Source organism: Puntigrus tetrazona, chromosome 2 (assembly GCF_018831695.1).
Source record: "Puntigrus tetrazona isolate hp1 chromosome 2, ASM1883169v1, whole genome shotgun sequence".
Lineage (NCBI taxonomy): Eukaryota > Metazoa > Chordata > Actinopteri > Cypriniformes > Cyprinidae > Puntigrus > Puntigrus tetrazona.
The window spans coordinates 680,665-698,339 of record NC_056700.1 but is presented as its reverse complement, the minus strand read 5'-3'; the positions used below and the strand labels follow the sequence as shown (position 1 = coordinate 698,339).

The 17,675-nt window shown below is 36.1% G+C and overlaps 3 protein-coding genes across 4 annotated transcripts; 1 reads left to right on the top strand and 2 right to left on the bottom strand.

Moving 5' to 3' along the window:
• Positions 1–1,675: 1,675 nt before the first annotated feature.
• cope (COPI coat complex subunit epsilon) lies at positions 1,676–5,123 on the bottom strand. 2 transcript variants are annotated; one of them, XM_043224778.1, is made up of 10 exons: positions 4,964–5,123; positions 4,711–4,773; positions 4,334–4,434; positions 4,017–4,169; positions 3,857–3,910; positions 3,575–3,656; positions 2,636–2,791; positions 2,232–2,300; positions 1,994–2,068; positions 1,676–1,904 (listed from the first exon to the last, which is right to left on the bottom strand). In XM_043224778.1, exons 1-10 carry the CDS (start codon positions 5,063–5,065, stop codon positions 1,857–1,859), a joined length of 903 nt encoding a protein of 300 aa, XP_043080713.1. In that variant the 5' UTR covers positions 5,066–5,123; the 3' UTR covers positions 1,676–1,856. The 2 variants fall into 2 exon arrangements, with proteins under 2 accessions (XP_043080713.1, XP_043080719.1); XM_043224784.1 differs by lacking the exon at positions 4,711–4,773 and having other exon boundaries at positions 4,964–5,105.
• A 378-nt stretch (positions 5,124–5,501) lies between these two features.
• On the bottom strand, positions 5,502–13,117 carry slc25a24l (solute carrier family 25 member 24, like). Its single transcript, XM_043254347.1, has 10 exons — positions 12,038–13,117; positions 11,804–11,930; positions 11,601–11,688; positions 11,240–11,351; positions 10,756–10,914; positions 9,388–9,525; positions 9,199–9,306; positions 8,074–8,241; positions 7,165–7,303; positions 5,502–6,814 (listed from the first exon to the last, which is right to left on the bottom strand). The coding sequence occupies exons 1-10, from the start codon at positions 12,158–12,160 to the stop codon at positions 6,630–6,632; spliced, it is 1,347 nt and encodes a 448-aa protein (XP_043110282.1). The 5' UTR covers positions 12,161–13,117; the 3' UTR covers positions 5,502–6,629.
• Positions 13,118–13,326: 209 nt separating this feature from the next.
• Positions 13,327–17,665, top strand: dnajb4 (DnaJ heat shock protein family (Hsp40) member B4). The gene is made up of 3 exons (XM_043254355.1): positions 13,327–13,738; positions 14,143–14,720; positions 16,688–17,665. The coding sequence occupies exons 1-3, from the start codon at positions 13,528–13,530 to the stop codon at positions 16,919–16,921; spliced, it is 1,023 nt and encodes a 340-aa protein (XP_043110290.1). The 5' UTR covers positions 13,327–13,527; the 3' UTR covers positions 16,922–17,665.
• Positions 17,666–17,675: the final 10 nt, after the last annotated feature.

The window sequence follows — 17,675 nt, the reverse complement described above, 5'->3', positions numbered from 1 at the left end:
CAGACTGGAAGCAATACTTAACAAATTTTGGTTATAAAAAGAATGCTATACAAATGCTGTTCGAAAAAAATGTTTTGTAGTAATATTAGGAAAACTTTTTATATATTCTGTAAACATATTTATATAATGCTCCCTGTGATCAGTGCCAGGACGGTGATATATTACCTTCTGCATATGATGTTTTTGCAAAGCACAGCATTGCTACTTAAGCATGAAAAAGGGAAGGGTAGTGATATGTGTACCGTGAAAGGAGGGTCCTGGAAAACACTATAAATGGAAAACAGGAGCAGCCTGCAGTGCATCTTTAGGTCCGGGGTCAAACGAGTGTACAAAATGTTTCTTAATAAACTTTTTTAATACAATATTTTATGAGACCAAGAACAACATTCACTTGCCATCCTTGTTTGGTTGAACAATTCCATCTGGTTGCATTTGTTTATTTGAATAAAATGCAAATCTTAATTAGTTTTCCAAACCCGATTATCTTTCTTGGATATCTACAGGACACATGAGAGCAAGTGATGTGAAAATATAAACTACACTCTTTAAGAATTAGTTTTCTATATCGCTGAAACACTAAACCCCATTCTCTGAGCCAAATGCTCAAACCCAAAATCGAATATTATTTTGGCAAAACAATTTCGGTCCGTTACGCGCTTTGCACTTTGTTTTTGTAAAGCTCTAAACACGTTCTCCTTCATTAAAACGCGTAATGAGCTTTAACGGCTTTTCAAATGACGCGATCGAAAATAAATGATGATAACAGTGGATGAAAACGATGGATGCAAAATGAAGGACATTTTAGCAAAGGTGACAATATTTTTATTCATGGAATAACCGTACAACATTTTATCTATACACTGCAAAAAAAAAAAAAAAAAAAAGAATAAAAATGGTGAAAATGCCACAGTAAGAAATCTGTTAAATGGTTAACGGTAAATTCCTGTAAAATTTACAGGGAAAAAACGTCTGATGCTTCTTCTTAGCTTCAGTTATGTTTATCAGGGTTGTATTTTACATCTAATGTTGTTAAATGAATGTTTACTGCATATTTCAGTTTAATGAGTCTCACATTGAGGGTGTTTGGTGTTTGTGTGAATGACACTGTATACATGTTTCTATTTAAAAGCTGTTCGCGATGGGCTTCGGCTCATGTTACTCTCATCACCATCTGCATTTGGAGGTTATCGGTGTGTTTTAAAGGTACAAAACAGATTTCAGTACTTTAAAAGGTTGGTATATTAACGTTTTGAGAGTTAATGAAATTACGGCATTTAACTGTAAATGTAAAACCGCAGAAAAAAAACAAAACGTTGTTACTGTATTTTTTAATGGTAGAATTGGGGCAAACACAGCTGCCAGTTTTTCACTGTAAATTTTATTACTATTCTTATTGTATAAGTGCTCTCTTTCTTTTTGTAGATTTTCAAGACCAGTGGGAAGCCTTCTATGCTTTCCTAACAGCTATACACTCTGATTCTTATGTTCCTTCGATGCAGCTTGACTGTATACCAAATTTGAGAGAGAGAGAGAGAGAGAGAGAGAGAGAGAGAGAGAGAGAGAGAGAGAGAGAGAGAGAGAGAGAGAGAGAGAGAGAGAGAGAGAGAGAGAGAGGCTGTGATGTGGAGTCTGAGTTCTCTGGCTGATATGAATTTAATAACAACCACACACTATGTATGATAAACATGTTTATTTAACCATCAAACGGGAATGTTTGTAGAGCTGTTGGACTTCAAAAAGAAGCAAACAAAAATCTCAACCTGTTGAATATCACTTTGTTTAAAGGCATTAAAAAGGTGTATAGAGGAGAAATAATATTGCGGTGCGGAGACATAAATTAAAACTGCGTAGTTCTTTCAGGCGCTGGGGGCGTACTGCATGGCAAGCCTGTCAAATTCATTCTCCTGCAGAAACAAAATTGCCATGCCCTTATTAAACTTTTTTTCCACAGTTAGTCAAGTAATGAGTCCCGTATCACACTGAACAACCTTACCTTAGCGAGATATTCTTTAATAAACGGATGTGACTTATGTGCATCTTTCAGTTGAGACAAATATCGATTTGTCACCTGCAAAGAAACAAAGAAACTTTAACCATCTCTGCTCTTCTTTACTAATAATTCTTAAATAATGGGTATTAAAATGCTTTCGCGTACACTGAAGCGCGCAGATTATAGTTTATTCTTAACATCCCGCCGCTTCTGTAAGAACATTTATATTTATAAAGTTCACCTCAGGAGGTTTGCCCAAATGCTGTGTCAACACAATGAGGTTGATGAGTGTCTCCGGGTGGCTGCTGTCCTATAGAAGATAAAGGACAAATCATGACATTTCACCGCAGTTAAAAGTGGACCAAAGCCAGCTCATTGAATAATCAATATGCAGCACTTCTTAACGAGTTCTGCTTTCAATTTCAATAGAAAGTCTACAAAATGCTTGCTTTCCTTGAAAGGCAACCAATCTGCTGCCTTGTACAGGTCAACATAGGAGACTAGCAGAAATAATTAAGCCCTTATTAGATCGTGATTCATGACGGCCATTTCTAATACGGTCTGTTCGTTTAGATCGAAGGCCTTGGATTCAACCAAGAAGTCAAAACTACTTGACGTTTGCTGCGCCGAAATCCAGGCTCTTACTTTGTCCAGAGCATCCTGTAGTACCGACTCAGCCTCATCCCACTTATTCTGAGCCATGTGACTTGCAGCCTGACCGTTCAGGAGCAGCAGTGTGGGCGAGTACTTGTCTGACATTTCCTGGAAGATATAGAACGCATCCTGCAATTTCTCTCCCCCCTGTTGGTAAAGAAAGAACGACAAACACATTCCCAGTGTGTTTTTGTCTGTGTCTGTGTGTGTGTGTAACTGAACAAGTAGCCATATGCAGAGATTTACAGAACATCAAAGTCAATTGATGCACGTACGAGAAAAGAGAGTTTTTGCATTCTGATGAAAGCTTAAGACAACAATTATTCTTGACATGCAATAGTGAATCAGTCCCAGAAAAAGCCTGGGACGCATCAAGATAACATGAGATGGGGGTCAAAGCCAACTGTACTGGGCCAAAACGTACCAAACGCCACGGTCAACAGCCAACTAGCACTTAAGAGCCTACATAAAATATGTAATGCACAGAATGCGTAAATACGGTTCTATAAAAACGTACATTTTTAAAATGCCATGTTGTCAAAGGATGTATAAATGTCAATGCAGCATTTGCATACTATATTAAATATGAATCACATGGGTCTGTTGGACTTCGGTTGCTTACATCATTGATGGCTATGTAATAATAAAAAGATTTGCATAATGGAATGCTGATGTAAAATGAAAAGAGACTTGTCGTGTTTCTCTAATGCGCTGATTGGTTAACCTGAACAGCTAATAAGTCTCACAACCAAAGGCTAAAATATGCTCCGTTTACCCAAAAGCCACAGACGGCTGTGCAACTAGTGCAGACTAGTGCGAACAGCGCAGAACACTCCACAAAAACTGGACTGAGAGACGTTCAACGATTGCCAACTTGGCGTTTCATAGCGTTTAGACAACAGAAATGTTCATATTTACATCCACACTCACAATTGCAAGGTTGACCCAAGCAGTAGCAAGCTGGGTCAGAGTGGCATCTTCATCTTGGTCTTGCATCTTCTTTAATTCCTTTCTGTGGAAAAAATGAGCAATGCAACAGATCCACGACAATAATATAGTTAAAGCAGCTTTCATTTATATATCTGAAGCAAAAAAAAGCTTACATAGTTTGTAATCGAAATAAGTTTATTTAAAAATTTAACGATGCATACAAATAAAGCTAAATCGTAATCTAAAATGAATGGATTAATTGAAATTTTTTTTAATAATTACCTTGCCATATCAACTCGGTCCAGCTTTAGAAGTATCTGAACAGTCATGGCCATGCTAAAACAGAGAAAGAAAAAAAAACGGAGCAATTTTCGTATTTTGTAATCCATCTTGTGTTAGATTAGATACTTCTTGAAACTGCTAGAAAGTCCCTGAACCTCACCACTCCAGACTATCCCCCTGGTGCAAGGTGCGTAACGCAGCATCCGTGTTCATCTCGTGCAGGTAGATGGAAGCCGCCATCAGCAGAAAGGTGGTGTTGGAAACATCAACGCTCTTGGCCATCTTTTTGTCCAGTTCTGTCACTATTGTATCCCTAGATACAGTATCGGGCCAAAGAACACACAAATAAATCCATGCCTAATCCAATGCTTCTGCGGTCTTAAAATCACCGAAAATAGCTAAAATGTATGTTTATAGATTTTTAATTATATATGCATACGGTCTGCTTTAAAAAAAGGGTAAAAAGACTGTACAAACCTCTTGCCTTCATTGGACATGTACTCTGCAAACATCCTGACAGCCTGCAGTTCCTCGGAGGAGCTGGGCTTTATATCATCCAGTACCACACCATACTTCCTCTTAAAAAACAGAAATCATCACTGTTAAATGCCCAATGATTGATTAACTAATATCCAGCATTAATCAAACTCCTTTTTTATACAAGAAATCACATTTTTACTGTGTTTGTTCTAAGGGGGGTACGGCTGGTTATCTATACTGACAGGCAGGTAAAAGACATTGTAGCTTACAGTTACATAAAACTATAATAATTAAATAATAATAATCAATCTACATATGTACAAGTGTTTATTCATAAAAACAACAACAACGCAGCAGCATCACAACACACTTACCTGAGCGATATATGCTCTGTACAGAAAAATGTTCTTCTCAATATCCTTTTCTGGATTTGACGTCTAAAATAAATACGAAACAGTTACACATCGCACGTGTCCGCCCGGGACAAACTTTATCATCTTTAATCTCACGTATGAGACGTACAGAAGCTATAATGAATTAGCCGCTAGCTAACAGAGGCGCCCTAGAACCTAACACTCACGAGGAAACGTTTTCGCCTTACGAACTGCATTTTTGCAGGACACTCACCTTTACTTTTTGGGCTTCGTTAATGCAGTGTTGGTAGCTGCCGATATAAAACGCGTTTTTCACGTCGAACAGCTCGTCTACCTCGCTCTGCTGCGACGCCATGTTCGCGAAACGTCAACTTCGCCGACGTCACTTTGGCCACGTAAACCAGAACGGCTCGCTTCTACGAGTTCTATCCGGTTCGGGGAGGCTGTCCTCTTGCGGCGCAGCAAGGAATAAACCGAGCGCTGCTTTTTCACCAGAGAAACACGGTTTGGTAAGGGTCCGGTTTAAGAGGGTCCGGACAGCCTATTATGTAAAAGGTTGAATAATAAATGAGGTTTTAGTAGGCTGTTTGTCTAACAAACCGGCGACAGTGAAAACAGATGTTTATCTATTCTTGAGTATTTTGGGACCATTGATTATAAAAGGCCTCTCAAGAAAGAAAGAACCACAATAGAAAACCAAGACAGAATTAATGGTTTTAATTTTTAATGAATTTTTTTTATGGTTGGGGAATGGGAGGCTATATTAATGGAAATAATATATTAATGGAAATGAGAAAATGATTCCTATGGGTCTATGGTAAACTGTTGTTTTCTATTGGCGGTATGTTAAAATAACCTAAACCTAAGAGAATTTAGATCAAAAACGTAATACTGTAAATCATTTGATAATCAATTTAAGTGTTATTAGTTGAAGGATTGTCATTTTTGTATATGTGGAAACATTAGAACGCCTGTTATTATTATTATTATTATTATTATTATTATTATTATATGACCAGATATATAGAAACACATTAATAACACAGTTCAAGTGCTCTGTGTACATTTAATAATGAATAGGCTCACTTGTTTTTCCAACTGCAAAAAAATATGCTGATATGGATAAAGATTTACAGAAATAATCCTGTAAATTAAGACAGTTGTTGTGTTTGAAACCGACTAAGAACAAAATTATAAATTGACTTTTGTTTTAAAAACCTTATAAGACATATGACAGCTTCCTCATACTACAACTATAACACACTTCACCTATGTTTTTTTTCCCCTCTGGATCACTTGTGGATTATTTCATCAGCTGTTTTGACTCTCTTCTGATGGCACCCAGAGGATCTCATTAGCGAGTAAGTCATATAATGTTAAATTTGTGAAAATCTGTTCCAATAATGAATGCATTTTAATTACCATTCCTTTAATATTTACAAAAGGTTCAGAAGCGATCAATTTTGAAACTTTGCTCACTGCATCTCTCTACCCAAGTTACTTTTTAGTATACCTGTAGTTTAGTTATTTGTGAACCATCTGGAAAATGTACTGCCAGAAGTAGATTTTTTTTATCATTCGGTACAGATATTATGACACAAGCTTTATGCAGAATATAAATAATATTCACATTTTGAGGAAGGGTGTTTAGTAGCGTCTGGGGCTTAGCATAAAAAAATAAATAAATGAATAAAGCTAAATAAAAAATAAAAAAAGACAGTTTAAGTTGACCTTATAATTTTATTTAATTTAAGGATTTAAGGTACTTATTAAAAGGCTCGGATATCATATATGATGTGATACTGATACTATAGTTGTAAATTGTAACCATAACCCGACACTATATGCAATCTAACATAATTCAAAAACAATACACTTACACAAGGTTCATGACATCATTCCACAACCGTTATTTAACATTACAATATTGACGAAAACAATGTCTCAAATTTTGAGGTAAGGGTGTAATTCAGTAAGCAGCAAGGAACCGCTCTTAGAAAGCTAGCACCCATTCCGTTATAAAAACCTTTGACTCCGTATTTCTCATATATTCCAAAGAGTCCTTGAAGAGCGTCTGCAGGCTTCTGGGAGCTTGAACAGAAAGCTGAAATTACATGGAAAAAACACAACAGTGGTCAAATATTTTTGTAGTAAGTTCACAAGATAGAAGAAATTCACAAGACAAATGCTGTACAATATGTGTGCACAGTCTAAAACTGATCATTTGAATATGAACTGAAGGTCAAGCTTTTGTGCTTGAGTGACTAAAATGTATAAAAATAACACTAAATCGCTAACAGATGAACAGATTGTATGTGAAAAAGGCTGTATTTAGTGCTCTGAAACAAGAGTGACAGCCATACTGTAAGATGAGGGAGATACACGGAAGACATTTTTGCTGCTGAAAGTAAACATTTATTCAAGTAATTATCATCGGTTCAGGTTAACGTTTACCTTGAGCTTGCTGGTGTGTTCTGATGACAGCAAGGGGGTAACTGGTGGCCTGTCCTGATGCAAATGCTGCAAAACTGAAGAGGAAGAGCTTGGAGTCACCCAAGTGCTCGGGATCCTGTTTAGCCCAGCTCATGATTGACTGTCAGAGGAGAAAGGTTTCATGTTAATGACAGATTCATGCATGAAATATAATAAACTATTGATCATTACATTACTTACTGTAGTGGTGGCAATAACTGTTCACATTTAAAAATTTGTGTATACTGTGTATATATTATATATATATATATATATATATATATATATATATATATATATATATATATATATATATATATATATAAAAATATATATATAATATATAAATATATACATCATACATATATACATATAAATATATATTTTAACAACATAATAGACTATATACGTTTAGAATAATTTTGAAATAATTATCAAACATGTAAAGAACTGTTAAGTAGCTATTTCTGTTATCTAACGTTACATTTGGGTTTTATGGTAAAATATTTTCATTTTATAAAAATGATTTACTTGAATAAAATCTATTAATTGAGATGTTTTTTGAATGGACCACATTTTAGTCTAATATTTTTTCAGTAATATATATATATATATATATATATATATATATATATATATATATATATATATATATATATATATTAATAAAAAACTAAATATGAAATATTAAATTATTGGCAATTAATGGCACATAATGTGACATAATAAAACACACACTAAAAATTTTATGATCAAGTGATTAGATAAATATAAAAGTTATATATAAAAGCAATACTACCGGAAAGAAAAAGCGGTTTTGTAGTATTTGCAGTTTTGTCTCTTCTTGTTTAAATGCTCAGATACGGCACCTCCTCCAGTGCCCTGAATTACCTGATGCACTGCACATTCCACTCCAGCATAAGGTATCATGCAGAGTATGCTGGGTTTGAACCCTCTGTAGAAAGCTGACACAGATTCGTTCTGGTAAATCAGTCTAGCGCATCCCAAAACTCCATTGTAGGTACCAGCAGGCTGGAGATTGAGTCTAACTTTCAACACCTGCCATTAGAAGAATTACAAAACGAGTCAGCAAATTTGTGTTGATCTAATCAGTCGTAATTGTCAATGTTAACTACAACTCGGTTTGTATGCGTTCCTGTCCTGTTGATTAAAAATGATTAATATAAAACGTAACTGTATTGACAAAAGAGTTTGTTAACTAGCACTTTTCATCATTTTAATCACTTTATATCTCGCAAATGTTATTATTTCTTGCAACTTCAACTTTAATTCTTGCAATCGGGACATTTGTGACCACGAAACCAGCCTACAGTCACTTGAGTATATTTGTAGCAATAGCCAAAAATACGTTGCTTAGATTAAAATGATAGATTTTTATTTTATGCCAAAAATAATTAGGATATTAAGTAAAGACTGTGTCAAAAAACTGACACATGGTTTTGTGGTCCAGGGTCACATTTTAAATGTTTTTAGCAAGTTTGAGACACAATTAGAATAGTTTGAATAATATTTTGAATATTTTTTATGTTTATATTTTTATTTAAATTTCAGTCAAAGTTTTAGTTGTTTTAATGCAAGAATATAAAGTGTTTCATTTTTGGTCATTCAGTTTATTCTGCCATGCCAGGCAACAGCCATCATTAATAAAAACAAACGTGAAAATAATACAACACAAGCATAAAGAATCAGTTATACACCTAATTTGCATTTTTTGCTCTTTATGATTATGTATTCTGTCTTTGTTGTAAAGCAAACGATGATATGGATATTTCTCAACGTGTCGGTTGTGTTCCGGAAAAAAGAAATTAAATAAACTATGACTTTTCATGACTTGCAGGGTTGTTGACTGAGTGTTATGGTTACGGCATGAGAAATTTTTCACCTTCTACTTATAAATGATGACAGATGTGACAACTACACAATTTCTTTCACAAACATTTCACAAACAACACCTCTAACAGCAAGGAACTCCAACCTGTTTTGTCACTGTGATACCTCTAAGGGGTAGAACACAGCATGTGCCACGGCCCCTGACACACAGCCCAGTCCAAACCTTTGATGGACCGACAGACTTTCCCTCTCGCCAAGAGTGTACATCCTCATCTGTAAAGACAGTGAGATGGAGAATTAACGTTTGAACACTTGCGTTCAATCGAGTGAATGCGTATGCGTTTGTGAGCACACCTGGGCATAGATCAAGCACTGAAGCGTTGATTGCGGTGTCCCTTTAAGAACGTTTACAGCATTTCCTTGCCACAAGGATCTAAAACCTCCCGTCTGCAGCTCTCGGAATCCCAGAGACACAGCTTTGGATCCAAAGACCTGTCCGGCGTATTGTAGTGTTTAGGCTATTATTGTTAGATAATGTATAAATATTACTCGATGTAATAGAAATACAAATTCTTTCTAAACTTAAGAATTGCTCTGACTTTTCTTGAGTCATTTGATTTAAAAGATTTAACAAAATTAAAATGTTCTAATTTTTTAAGGCAATAATTGCAGGCAAAGCATTATTTTAGTGAACTGGACAATTTTTGATGCACTTTTAATTGTTATTCATCAGAAAATGTATATATATATATATATGTGTGTGTGTATATATATATATATATATATATATATATATATATATATATATATATATATATATATGTATATATATATATATATATATATATATATGTATATATATATATATATATATATATATATATATATATATATATATATGTATGTGTATATATACATATATACATATACAATATATTACAATGTAATCACTGTTCTGTTTATTAAAGACAAGTATATCAATATGTTTTTGAGCATTTTAAATTTATTCCAAAATAATTACTCAAGGAAGTAACAATTTAAACAATAAGTTCAGCTATTATTTTTGATATTTAACAATCAACTATTTTAGATTTTTTTTGGATACATATTGATCGCAAACTTAATGATTTATTTTACACTTCACCAAACTGATCACTAAAAATGTTTTATGTCATTTTAAGTCTTACTTTTTACGCTAAAGTGAGTTCATTAGGACAATGTTACATACATATACCTTTTTTCCTTTCATTAGGAAAATAATCAGAATGGCTTTTTCATTTGAAATATGCAACCCTGGGTAAACACTTGTATCATCTTTTACATATTCATATAATTTCACAGCTGACGTTTATTCCTACCCTATTAAATTCTTATTTGCATATGTGTCATGGATGAGACAAATAAAGCACTCGACCCGCTCACACGACAGCTCTTGCATGGCATATTTTCACATTACATATTGCCAACTGCTGTGCAGTTTTTTCCTGAGATATTTCCGGTTTTTCATATCTTTCCCTATAAACACTGAAATAACTCTTTATACAATGCATAGCCTAATTCCCGTTCCAGACCAGAATTTCATAACCCCAGGAATAACAAGTTCAAAATGTTCCACTACACAGGGTTAAAAGCAGGGGGTCAAGTTCAACGTGAGAAGCCTACAAGATATAAAGTGAATTCAATAAATGTAGTACTTTTTTTTGTTGTTGTTGTGATACCTACCTGGAGTCGTGTCTTTAACAGGTCTATTGGTGCTGTCACGGTTCTAGACACAGCATCTGCTAATCCTGCGGCCAGTATAAAGTTCCCCCAGATGGACAGGTCAGTCTCCCGCTGGGTTAATTCAACAGGCATAGAGCGACTCTCTCCTACATCAAACACCTAAAAAGACAACACACTCTTATATGATCTGATTGTGAACAGCAGATGTATACATGCAAAATAGTAACAGTTTAACTAAATTTCATAATTGACTCGCGTCACAATGATTTTAGATTGTAATCTCCACACAAAGCTTGTATGTATAAACATAATTCATATTGCTCCAGTGATTTAATCACACCTAAATGTGACTCCTGAAGCAGAAATATTTAATTTTGTTCTGCCAACGTTAGAGGTGGCACTGTGAGTGAGCAAATATTGAGAGAATTTTCCTTTTAGATGAAGTATGCATTAAATGTATTTAAAAGTGTTTTTTTTTTTTTACCAGGTTATGTTTCCAGGAAGATACCAACTCTCCGATGTTTTCTGCCGGGTTAATGATGACGTGCTGGAGGAATTCCTCCCAGTCTACCGTCATAGAGTTGTCTTCATCCATCCTGATGACAAATTAGAATTTAACATTGACGATCTAACTGATTAATAACGTAGATCTAATCAATACATGCACGTCATGCATTAAACTGTTTCGGATAACAATCCAAAGATTTTCATAAACCCCTATATATCAAAGTATCTGCCTCGTCTTGTGGAGATCTTGATCGCTGCGACAAAGCAAACAATCCTTTATAATAAGTATCAAGGATAAAATATTGCAAATGTAAATGCAACACCATTAGATTACTTACAATTGAATGATCCGCTTTGCGTTTGGCTTTGATATGACCAAACCTAATTCCTTAAACAGAGACATTATATCCTCCAGATCAATGGTACCTATATCAAAGGAAAGGAATTTTTGTTTTTTACACATTTTGCACTTATAAGACCAGTTATAATACATAAAGCTATTTCAAACGGAAAATACAGATATTTGTCACAGACAGCTTACCACATTTATTTCTGTCAAGGGCATGGAAGTCTATTTTCCATTTCTTCTCTTTGTCCATCATGTAAATAAGAAATTCCTGATAGCTCAGACGCCCATCCTTATTGTGATCATAACTGGACATGAGAGTCTAAACGAAAGAATTATATTTATAACGTAATCCAGGTACACAAATAATTTTGGCTACAGCTCTGCAAATGCATATCGGTAATGTAATTCCACACAAACAACTCTTACTTGAACCTTTTCGCAAACTGGTTCCACACCTATCCTTCGCATTTCACTCTGCAGCTCCTCTGTAGATATAAACCCGTCTTTATTCTTGTCGAGTTTATCAAACAGACAGCGGAAGTGATCCATGACGGTTATCGTTATCCAATGTAACAAAAAAATCGTATTTAAATGACAAGGGAAATTGTTTTAAGTCTGTTAATTTAATTTGTGGTGAACTGCTGTATTTTCACCATATTTAAGCTGAGTCACGTCTCTCGCCAGAGAACGGAGTGCAATGCGGCGGTCCAGGGAAAGTCGTATCGGTCATCTCTGAGGTAAAGTTCGTGCTATACCGATGCTAACCAGCAGGTGGCGCTGTGGCGTTGTTATACGGCTAAGCAGCGCGGATTATTATTATTAAAGTCAACGTTGTTTACAGGCCAAACGCGGTCATTTCTGGTTATTTCCTTTATGTTGTATTCCTATTAGACTCGTTATCTAATATGTTTTAAAAAGACTGCTTCACGTGTGCTAAGCAGGTCTGGAGGTCGGGATGGGGAGGAAACTGGATCTTTTTCTGGCATGCTGCCACCTGCCAGTGAAAGATTGAACTGCTATTCTTAGAGAGGTGCCTTTTATTATCTCATATTTTCCATCTATTTTCAGAAAATGACGTCCGATAGCCCGCATCCATAGTAACTTTGATAATCAGCTACAACACAAATGTAGCATTACCGTTTTAGAACATCTAAAGAATGCCTGTTTGACTTTTAGGCCTATCATTCAGTAGCCTAAGCTATATTTCATTGGTCATGTTTGTTGTTTGTTTGATGCTCTGTCTATTATTAGCCAGTGTTCATGGAAAGTTCAACTTTGATCAACCTCATCAAAAGATTAAGTCATCAGATATTCTTTTCCATTTTTCCAACTTGTATTTTTGCGATGTTGTGAATATACCGTATTTTAAACGAGGAACGAGAGATTAAGGCAATCACATTTTACATTGTATGAAGCAGGCTACTGAAATGAAGCCACTAAAATGCCATCCTATAATCCTGATAGATAGATAGATAGATAGATAGATAGATAGATAGATAGATAGATAGATAGATAGATAGATAGATAGATAGATAGATAGATAGTCTCCACAGCACTATATTTTAGGAGACACAGAATACACATCGTTACTCCTGCTCGAGATAATATTTAGGTTTATCTGAAATGGGAAATGACGTGCCTCGGTTATTACGTTCTAGAAGGCACAGTCTGATTCCAGAGCCGCGCTGGTACAGGGGAGGGAGCAATGGCTATTTAAAGAGGGTAAAATAACACAAGATCTTTAGTGCTGAGTAATCGCCTCCATACAGACACAACAGGATCAACCGATCTTCTGTATCACGGTTTAAAGAGGCAGGTTTTGACACCGCGGCCACGACGGTGCTTTTAATCACCGTCTTTTACAAGAGACCGACGAATTCTCGGGAAGCGTCGCCAACCGAGTCTACACAGCAGACATGGGCAAAGATTATTACAAAATATTGGGAATAGCAAAAGGAGCATCAGACGACGACATCAAAAAGGCGTACAGAAAGCAGGCTCTGAAATGGCATCCTGACAAAAACAAGACGGCCAATGCGGAGGAGAAATTCAAGGAGGTCGCGGAGGCTTACGAAGTTCTCAGCGATCCGAAGAAACGAGAAATATATGACCAGTACGGCGAAGAAGGTAGGCTTCTGTCATCTCTTTAAATCTCCGTAATGACAGCAAAAATATGAACGATAAATCCTTCTGCTAATCTCTTAAAACGCGTTCTCGGGGCATTTGCAGAACAGTGGGCTATACAAAGTTTACCACAAAGGAGTCGTGGTTTATTGTCCTTTTCGGTGCTCGAACAGCACGTTCTTTAAAGGCTCATTATATGTTCTCTAATTAGGCGTCGAAACTGAATGGCACCGCTGTTATAATTAGGCTCTAGCTTGACGTGCGCGCGATATATGTGTTTATTTATTAGGCATGCTGCAGCGAGATGAATAGTAACTCGGGCTTATAACATCACGAGGCCTGTTGCCCGTATTCTTAGTTTTTCTACCGATATAAAAAGCGCTTTCTGTAAAATCTGTGCATTTTAGGCCTTAAAGGAGGTGGAGGGGCGACCGACGGGCCAGGAGGCAACTTCACCTACACCTTCCACGGAGATCCTCACGCGACGTTCGCCACGTTTTTCGGGGGAGCCAATCCTTTCGAGATATTTTTTGGCAGGAAAGTCAATGGACGAGATGACGACGACATGGAGGTGGACGGAAATGACCCTTTTGGTTCTTTCACGAGTTTTAACATTAATGGATTTCCACGCGAGCGGCACGTCGGTCAGGGCGGCCCGCCGCGCAGGAAACAGGACCCCGCGATCCACCACGAGCTCCGGGTGTCTCTAGAGGAGGTCTTTCACGGATGCACCAAGCGCATGAAGATCTCACGCAAGCGCTTGAATCCAGACGGTCGGACTTTGAGAACCGAGGACAAAATCCTCACTATTGAGATCAAGCGTGGGTGGAAAGAAGGAACCAAAATTACCTTTCCGCGCGAGGGTGACGAATCGCCTAATACTATTCCTGCCGATATTGTGTTCGTCATTAAGGACAAGCCCCATGCCCACTTTCGCCGAGAGGGGTCTGATATCGTTTACCCGGTCCGGGTTAGTTTGCGCCAGGTGAGTGAAGCCACATCTATCTATCCATGATCCATCATCCATCCATCCATCCATCCATCTATCTATCTATCACGATCCATTCATCCACTTTCCCATCTATCTATCTATCTATCTATCTATCTATCTATCTATCTATCTATCTATCTATCTATCTATCTATCCATGATCCATTCATCCACTTTCCCATCTATCTATCTATCTATCTATCTATCTATCTATCTATCTATCTATCTATCTATCTATCTATCCATGATTTATCCAGTATCCATCCTTTATCCATCCACTTTCCCATCTATCTATCTATCTATCTATCTATCTATCTATCTATCTATCTATCTATCTATCTATCTATCTATCTATCTATCCATTTATCCATGATCCATTCATCCACTTTCCCATCTATCTATCTATCTATCTATCTATCTATCTATCTATCTATCTATCTATCTATCTATCTATTCATGATTTATCCAGTATCCATCCATTCATTCATCCACTTACCCATCTATCTATCTATCTATCTATCTATCTATCTATCTATCTATCTATCTATCTATCTATCTATCTATCTATCCATTTATCCATGATCCATTCATCCACTTTCCCATCTATCTTATCTATTCATGATTCTTCCAATATCCATCCATTCATCCATCCACTTACCCATTTGTCTGTCTATCTATCTATCTATCTATCTATCTATCTATCTATCTATCTATCTATCTATCTATCTATCTATCTATCTAACCATGATCCATCCATCCATCCATCTACTTATCCATCTATCCACCTATGTATCTGTGTATCTATCTATTTATTCATCCGTCTGTCTAATCATCTGACTGTAAATCTATTTTTACAGTATTTTATCGTAACAGCACATGCAATGTAATTTCAACAATATATTGTAAATTAAATTACAGCAGGGCTCTATATATCTATCTGTCTAACTTCAAAAATATTGTTTTGTTGAACATAATATAAGTTTCACCTTGTAAATGATATGGTAATTCATTATTTTTTAAACAGTATTTCAGTAAAATTAGGCCTGCATGTATTAAATGTATACCTGTTACCGATTCCATTAAATGCAAGCTAATTTTCCCCAATTTATGGCAGGTTAAATTACAGTAAGAAGTACAGTTTAAATTGCCAATTAACATGATTTTACTGCCATTAGCTGTACATTTTGTGTCAATTTACAAATATAAACACTTTTACTGTCTATAGATCTATCTGTCTGTGCAGGTTTGTATAAGGCAAGGTTTTTGTACATTTGCCTAGCTGCAAATGTCACATTCGTTGTGTGAAATCTCGTCTCTTACATAATGCAGTTTGGACAGGAAGGAAGATGAGCTCGATCAGCTGTTGTGAGATGCCAGAAAAGGAGCTCGCCCACTTAAACTGTTACAGGGCCATCGAGATGTACATATATGGCAGAATCATTGATAGACAGCGCTGTTTCTGTAAATGTCATGACACAGAGTGGCCGTCAAACCAAGTAAAATATGCTTTCAAGCTGTTGGATGGGATATAGATCACAAAAAAGGAAAAAGTTGCGTGTATTCTTGCACACAATATCTGCAGTATATAGCCTTATTGGAATTATAGTAGGTATTCGCCCAGGTTACAGTCGTAATTTAAAAGTTTAATTCTGTTCCCAGCTTCCTCTTCTGATGAGACAAAAAGTGTATAAATCATCAAGGTCAAAAATTAAATGCATATCTAAAAGCAGGTCCAGAGTTTAAAGCGTCTCACTCCAGGCATCCATTAGAACTTTATAAATGGATGGCTATGTAAAATGTAGACGTTTATATAATAGTTACGCAGTTATAAATAATAACAAGACTGCTTTTATTCGTTCTTTGTCTTATAGCACATTTAAAGAGAATATTATTTAGAATATTATTAAGTTTGACCAATGTTTCTTAACCAACTAACGATTGTTTTTTTTTCTTTGCTCATAGTCACTGTGTGGCTGCTCCGTTACCGTGTCAACGATAGATGGTAAAACGTGCAATATGAAGATAACTGATGTCATCAAACCTGGCATGAGGAAGGTCATTGCTGGACAAGGACTGCCTTTCCCAAAGAACCCAGAACAACGAGGGGACCTTATTGTGGAGTTTGATGTGAACTTTCCTGAAAGTCTGCCATCCAATGCCAAGGATGTCCTGAAACGACACTTACCAGTCTCATAAACTTAAGACTTTAGTGACATTTCTACATGAACAATTCGGTCCCCTTCGTAGGTGGACTAATATGACAAATCAGATTTTGAGAATGTGCAATTTCTATTTTTTATCTAAATGTTTGTTAAATATATGTATATGTTATATATCTAATACACATATATGAATCACGTTGCATGCTTGTGTATGTCAGTGACGGTGCCAACTGAAAGTGCAATCTATGAATATTTTTCGCTCTCGCAAAGCTAGTTATTTTTACGCATCTTTTGAACTGTGCAGTATTGAAACGCGTGTTTTGCAGACTAAACTGCACAGATCTATTTGTTCGCCTTTTACAAGTAGATCCCCTTTGTACCGACGAATCATGTACTGTTATTCCTTCTAAATGCACAGTATGCTATAATTTCAGTAAATGACGGCTTGGAGTGAACTGTGTGATGGTACCATGGATACTTGCCTTTGTTTGTGATTTAACAGATTCTACTAATGCCTTTTGAGATCTGATATGTCAGATCATTTTTAAACGTGAGCAACGGACTCACGTAACGTAACTGTCTTTGACAGAGACCAAACATTTGGTTACTTGTGCTGTGGGTTCACAGCATACCATGTTTATTCATGGAAAGCTAGGAGGGTGTTTGCATTATTGGCATTACTTTGGCACTGACTGCTCCTAGTGCGTTGTCTTGAAAGTTTATGGTTCGATCTTTATGATACAATTTAATAAAACTGTAGGAGGTACAGAATACTCAACTGCTGTACA